At 36.0% G+C, this 7017-nt stretch overlaps 1 protein-coding gene across 1 annotated transcript; it reads right to left on the bottom strand.

Moving 5' to 3' along the window:
* Nucleotides 1-1523: 1523 nt before the first annotated feature.
* LOC136229253 (O-fucosyltransferase 39) lies at nucleotides 1524-5577 on the bottom strand. The gene is made up of 10 exons (XM_066017906.1): nucleotides 5212-5577; nucleotides 3960-4022; nucleotides 3797-3878; nucleotides 3617-3687; nucleotides 3411-3499; nucleotides 3120-3323; nucleotides 2753-3020; nucleotides 2387-2614; nucleotides 2104-2301; nucleotides 1524-2029 (listed from the first exon to the last, which is right to left on the bottom strand). The coding sequence occupies exons 1-10, from the start codon at nucleotides 5302-5304 to the stop codon at nucleotides 1820-1822; spliced, it is 1506 nt and encodes a 501-aa protein (XP_065873978.1). The 5' UTR covers nucleotides 5305-5577; the 3' UTR covers nucleotides 1524-1819.
* Between the last annotated feature and the right edge of the window lie 1440 nt (nucleotides 5578-7017).

The following is a 7017-nucleotide window of genomic DNA, read 5'->3' as shown; positions in this document are numbered from 1 at the left end:
TAGCTCTTCTCGTTCAATTTTTTTAGACTCTAAGAGCATTTATTATGTTCCATGGCTTTAACATCCAAGTGTTTGAGAAACAACATTTTTCCCTCCCTATAATAGGTTGTTTTAATCAAGGCTTAACATGTTATTTAGTCTTTGACCTATTATTCGGTCACATTTGGCTCCTGAACTATTCGAATTGGTAAAATTTGTTTCAATTTAAACGACGATTTGACAAAACCGTCATCCACTTGATATGTGATGATATTTTGACACATGAACTTGACACATCACACATCTTAAAGTTTATATATCATGTAGATTTTCTTATATGAAAATAATTAATTAGATTAAAAAAACAAATCTTAAACTAAAATTGATGTGTTCAAACTGTGACCAAACAATATGTCAGGAACCAAATGATAAAATTTTAAATAGGTCAATGACCAAATAGCGGTTGAAGCCGTTAATCAAAAGCTAACGGTCATTTTATGATTATTAATCTCTTGATTAATACATTCATCATAGGAACTTGAGTTGTTCAGTGGTCACCTTAATCTCACCTTTAATCTTTCCCCTGAAAAAACTAGTGTTGTGTTTAGGCAACAGCAAGAGTAATTGGGACCTTTAAACTTTATAGGAAAACTGGATAGAGTGGTATTTTTCAATTTAAATTCTGCAGTTTTATTTCATGCAAGTCTAAATAGATAATGTTATATCGAATATCAAATAAAACTTACACCAATGTATTTATCACTTAATTTCAGTATCAGTAATAAGTAATTTCAGTTCAGTAGCATTGTTCAATAATTTGCAATTCAATTCAGTTAAGTAATTTATCATTATTAGAACCATTATTATTATTATTATTATTATTATAAGCTTATTTATTTTAATTATTGCTATTTTTAAAATCTAATATGTTTAGTAACATTGAGTTCAATTTTCTTAATTTCAATAAAAAACAACCAGACCTAATTTTTATTCATATTCTATATATATTTTTCTCTCATAATATCTTATCTTAGACCCATCCAGGCCAACCACATCTATCATATCTAATTAATAGTTATACCAGAGCTATCATTATCTTTGAGTTGTTTAGTAATCCGGTGCCATTAATTGAAGTTCTGCTATTACCTTGAGGAGACTCTAGCCATCATTCATGAAATTAGTTCCATCATTTAATGGCCTTATGGATGCATTTATGTCAACCGCAATTGGTTGGTATATATCTTCACCATGGATATTAGTTACTGATGTAAACGGAGCCAGCTGCACAGGAATTACATCCCCACTCATGTTCGGAGATTTCTCGTCCCGTCCCTAAATCCGTGGGAATCCCCGTGAGGGCATATCAGGGACGGGTACGGGAATCTCGACTGGGCAGAGATACCTATCCCAGCCCGGTCCCCAGCTATGAGAAGGGTTGGAAATGATGATGAATGAGTTGGAGTTTTTGTCCAGAGAAGATGAGGCATCAAAATCTAAAATTTGACATTCTGTGTAAGAGAGAGAGATATATGACAAAACAGAAATAGTACAAACAAATACAGCTGTGAACTATTGAGTCATGCAAATGACAATATTGTTCTGTTATCTTCTGTTACATAATACCAAAAAATTACACAAATACACCTCTTCCCATCCCATCCCACCCCATCGTTTTCTAAATAATAATAAACCCCACATTCTCTTTTTCTGCTAAATTTTTCTATCTGTGCTCTTCCCCCATCAAAGGACAAATGGAATCATCTTCTGCTTATTTATAATTACCTATATTGCAAGCTGTGTTGCCAAATAAATACATTCAAGTTCATACCTTTTCTTAGATTCAAGCTTCACACATGCAATCGGGAGCAGGATATGTATATATTGATTGTTTCGGTTTTCGTAGCCTTATCTGCCCTTGTCGGTTTTCATGCCCTTCAGCAACTGCTTGCTTAAACTCTGACCAGCTTATGTTCTTGTTCAGGAACAATTTACCCAATAACGGCATGTCCGGCCTTATGGTCTTTAGATTCTTGTAGCTTCGATGTCCTACCTGTTTCGTGTATCATAAAACTTGTCATTCTTGATGCATATGCAACTACAAGCAATTTAGTGAGAAATGCTTACCAATGCGTTGTGCATGTTTCCTGGAGATGCGGAGATGAAGACGTCGCTGTGTAAGCCGACATAGTAATCAACTGCAGCTAGCAAAGAAGCCTTCTTTTTAATCTGTGCACGTTCCTCCGACGAGGCAAGACTCTTCTTGTCTTCCATTAGTGGAAATAGATCTCTTAATGTTGAGATCCTATCTTCCCCACCGAAAACCTGATAAATGTCACATCTACATTAGACATGTATTTTAAGAATCATGTTTTACCATTTCGTAGTCCGAGTTTATAGGATAAAAGACCTTGTGGGAAGCAAGGTATAGGCTAGTACTGTTATCGAACCCCAAAGCTGCTAAAAGTAACCCAATCTCTTCAGGAGTCAACGGGCAACGGCCCTGACTCCTCAACTCTTCATCAGTGAACTGTGAGTTGAGAACTCTTCCTCCCCAGATTACTTGTCGGTACTTGGCCAGTGCGAACTTTTCAGCTTTGCCTCCACCAAAATCACATGCTGAATGGGCAGCCATATCCTGCATTGAGCTAAGGTTAGGGAACGGAACACATTTGCTTAGCTACACAATTTGCAAGAAGTGCTAATCTATCTAATTTCAGATGCACATATATGAAAGTCAAAACTTAAAATGCTGCAGCATACATCTCATTAATACCTTATCAAAGCGAAGGTGAAGGACAACAAACTTCTTTGGTTTGTTTTGCTCGATTACATCTGTAGGTTCACTCAAGTATGAAATAGGCCCTTCAATTCGTTTAGAAGGATACCGGAGGCGATTAACAAGAGAATCTCCAAGTGCTTTGATGTGGGGAACAAAAGATAATGCTTGAAAATTGACTTTGCATCGAAGACGTTGGATTTCATTGGGCAAGTTATCAAAAGTCAGACGATGAGAAAACGGGGAAATCGCAGCAATTCCATAACTGAACCAAATACAGAAGCATATTAATACCATAAGCTAAAAATATGTACAAAACGAACAATTTAATATGGATATGGAGAGAAAGAAGATAGCTACCAACCTCTGCAGCACAGGCAAGACATTATCGAGATACCAATTAGCGGAAGCATGGACAGGTGCCATCTTAATTCTAGTAGCTCGAATTGCAGTGGAATAATACTCCCTTGTGCTCCACTCAAATTCATCAGGCAGCTCTTTTACAATAGAGATGTCATCCTTCAACACATCAATAAAGTGATCGACATCAAATATATCCATGAACGAGCTGCAAGAAACAATTTGCAACTTCAGAATATGGCCTTATCAAAATCAATAGAATCTAGAATTAAAATGCATGTGCATAGAATGATACCTTGTGTCTTTCCAAACAGGATTAACTTCAAAATGTGGAATGACAAGTGTTGCATTTAGTATTTTAGCAACAGCCACAGCATCACAAATCTATCAAATAAACAGTTCATTACATGAGATATATAGTTGCAGGACTCCATTAAAGAAGAAAAGTCCCAAAATATCTTTTGCTACTTTATGCATCTTGAGAAAAATTGAAGTGCTTACCCCCATTCGCTGCTGGTTCAAACCCCCATCAAGAAATACCTGAAGATACCCCACAGATTTTGCTGGTTGTGCTGCTCCAAACAATAACAAGTTAATTTACAGATGCATAAACTTCAAGTTGCATTCTATGGTCAGGCTATGCATATAAAACAAGGCACTTATATAACTATCATTATTCACCTGGTGCAATTGGGGAATCGACACACGGTCTCCATCCTTGATCAGCCAAAGGAACCCAGAGATCAGACTGCTTTTCTTGTGACTGGAACATAAGACTACATCTTATTAACAAAACAGAATATTTGTAAGCATATTATACGTCATACTGCTAACTGTTACTTACAGTCTCACGCTGCAAAGCACTCTGCACGAGATTCAAGTGCCTAGCTTTTGGAACAATTATTTCCTACAGTCAAAAAACCAACTTAGCACAAGATAATATGTCCCTATAAAGTCAATTTTGTAGTAGATCTAATTAACACACAAACAAGCATCTGAGTGCAGAAACTTGATTGATTCATATAAATCCACAAGCATGCTAAGGAGCAAACTACAGCAAGTTTCCAACTGACTCAGCCAGAAAAAAGTACCATAACAAAAAATGAAAAAATAAAAATTCCCTTCATTCAAATCAAACACCATGGAGCAAGGCTTGCAGTTAAAATCCAGGTTTAGTGGTTTGCTATGGGTTCTGTCTTGTAATTAGTTTCTTAGCTGATGCAGAGCTGGAGATTAGCATCACAACTTTTTTAGATGGACCTCCTTTTTTTTGGGGTCTAACCATCCCATATTCTAGGTGGACAGCCCAAACTAACCCAGATTCGAGGAGGATAGGTCACTCTCGGGAGGCAAAGTTCTCCGACCAAGTACTTCAATTCCCAGGATTCGAACCTTATACCTTAACTCCGCATGCTTGGTGGTATAGTAGATGGATCAGATCAATAGGTTTGAAGGTTGATCAAAGGTCTGCTGCACACAGTACTAACCTAACTCAAACTCAAATCTAGCAACTAGAGGCCCTGTTCGCACAATCAGGCGATTAGAAGCCCTTTTCATTCAAGCCAACCCAACCTAAATGGGTGAAATTAGTACCAAATTACCCACAATAGAACATATCCTCTGCAATACACATATGAACTCAGTTCCTTCCTTAGTTTCTTCATACAATTTTCTCCATCTAAAAGTGGTTGTCAAAAAAATTCCCACTTGAGATCACTCAAGAAACCCTACAAAAGCTCCCCCTTCCTAGCTTCTTAAAGCATCAAAGACAATAACAACCCATGGTCATCCACCATATGTCAGCTGACTGAGCTCATCAAAAAATCCAATCTAATAACTGATCAGTAAGTGGCAATAAAATTATTCCCCTTGATACTTTTGTACCAAACTACCTCCAACTTTTCCTCCATAACTAATCTAAACTTAGTAACCACATATGCTCACACACTTGTTTCCATTTCCAGCAAAATAACACAAATTTCCAAACCACTATTCACCATTAAGAACTCAATCACAAGTGATATTTAATTAGAGAAAATTAATGAAAAGAAACAATCTTTCAATAAAAGAAATAGCCGTTAAGATGATAAACATACCGACAACTCAGAAGAAGAGACATGGCTGAGAAGAAAAGGGAAAACCAGTAGAACCAGTCCAGCAATAGCTTCTCTGTTATGAAGAAGCTTCATATTGATGAGTAGCAAATAGTGGAACCCAGATCTCAAATTGGGTTTTTATACAGATTTGTGAGGTCTAGGTGCGGTGTGGCTGGCGGTGAAAAGGGCAATAATAAAAATTGATGGAGGAGAATGAGAAGAGAAGCAAGGTAAGGGGAAGCCTTATCACATGAAAATGAAGAGATATAGGATTCCAAGGAGTGTTTTAATTCTTTTTAATTAAATTTTTCACCTTGAGGTCTGTGAAAGAGGGAAAAGAAAGAAGGCATCTTCACATGGACATGGACACCTGTACAGAGTAAAGCAGCAGACTTGATTATGGAGGTTGATGTCCCTTTCAACTCCCACAATTAATTAAGGCATTTAATTAAATTAATAGATTAATAATGCTTTATTATGTCAAAATCAATGTATGTAATGCTTACTACAGGAAAAAGGAATTGGATTTGGATGAGAGGCTGAACCAGAAACGTACCGTTGGACTGGAGCACCGACACATTTCCACTTGGAAGCTAGCTAGCTAGCTATCTCTTTTGCCCCAATGCAAGGTGTAACGGTAATACCTAAAATTTACCGTTGGAGTTTATTTACTGTAAAAAGTATTTCCGTTTTTTTTTAATCATAAAAAGATAAAAAGGAAGATTACAAGAAAAAAGAATCAAGGGGGCGTAAATTCAGTGATTGAGGGATTTCATAATAAGTATGTAATACTAACATTTTAGTATTTGATTAAAATCGACCAAAAACATAAATACAGATTCCTACGTTATGATGTTATGATGTAATAATATCTATTTAAATACACCGATCATTATTATAAAAAACAAAATACACCGATCACTTGTTCATACTTTTTGAAATTGAATTAAAATATATATATCTTCTGAAATTGAAGAAAAATTATAATAGCAATTGTTGTACTTTAATTTTAGAGAATTCATTTATTTTATTTCATTAGTAGGGGTGTTAAACACCCAAAACAAAACAACAAAAGCAACTTATAGATAAACATCGGCTACGATCTTCAAATAAAATATTATGAATGTATGCAAGAGATACATTATATTTGTAATGATCTAAATAAAATGATTATGCGAATTCCATCATCCTGTCAACATCACAATTACCTTCCCGATAGGTATGGATAAAGAAGATCTTTCAATTTCCGTAATGTAACTCCAAACATCTGGAAATGAGCTAATAGTACGGATGGTGATCCTCCACACCCCGACACATAAACTCCAAGACTAATTGAGAATCCAATTCAACCACCAATTTTTTCACACATTTTTCCCGGGCAATTTGCATCCAAAATACAAGCTTCAAAGCTCAATCATAAACATTGCACATATGCAAATATTAACCACAAAACCACCATGCCATATCCCCACATGGTCCCTGATCAAGCCACCCGATGATGAATAGCCTAGATTTTCCTTGCAAGAGACATCCATATTGAGTTTCAACCATCCTAGCTCATGAGGAGTCTGATGAATCCAAATAGTACGAGGGAGATGACTAGGCACAGTAATCGCCAGTTGAAAAGATTCATGTCACTCCTCCATTGTTGTAATAAGAAAGATAAAGCAATCTTTGTTAAAATGTTTATTCTCAAACATAAATTCGTTTCTCCATTTCCAAATCAACCAGGAAACATTCAGGAAAAGAACTGCTTATTTAACTAAACCACAATAGTCATTAAGCCTCAAATTAAAAAGCCAATCA

Source organism: Euphorbia lathyris, chromosome 5 (assembly GCF_963576675.1).
Source record: "Euphorbia lathyris chromosome 5, ddEupLath1.1, whole genome shotgun sequence".
NCBI classification, from domain to species: Eukaryota; Viridiplantae; Streptophyta; class Magnoliopsida; order Malpighiales; family Euphorbiaceae; genus Euphorbia; species Euphorbia lathyris.
This window is presented reverse-complemented; position numbering and strand designations above follow the sequence as displayed.

What these genes read in the sequence shown, in the direction of transcription:
- LOC136229253 (XM_066017906.1), bottom strand. Translation starts at nt 5,304, where the DNA reads ATGAAGCTTCTTCATAACAGAGAAGCTATTGCTGGACTGGTTCTACTG. An exon ending in CGATTCCCCAATTGCACCAG is followed by an intron (nt 3,688 to 3,796) that starts GTGAATAATGAT and finishes TGTTTGGAGCAG; the next exon opens with CACAACCAGCAAAATCTGTG. An exon ending in TGAACCAGCAGCGAATGGGG is followed by an intron (nt 3,500 to 3,616) that starts GTAAGCACTTCA and finishes TTTATTTGATAG; the next exon opens with ATTTGTGATGCTGTGGCTGT.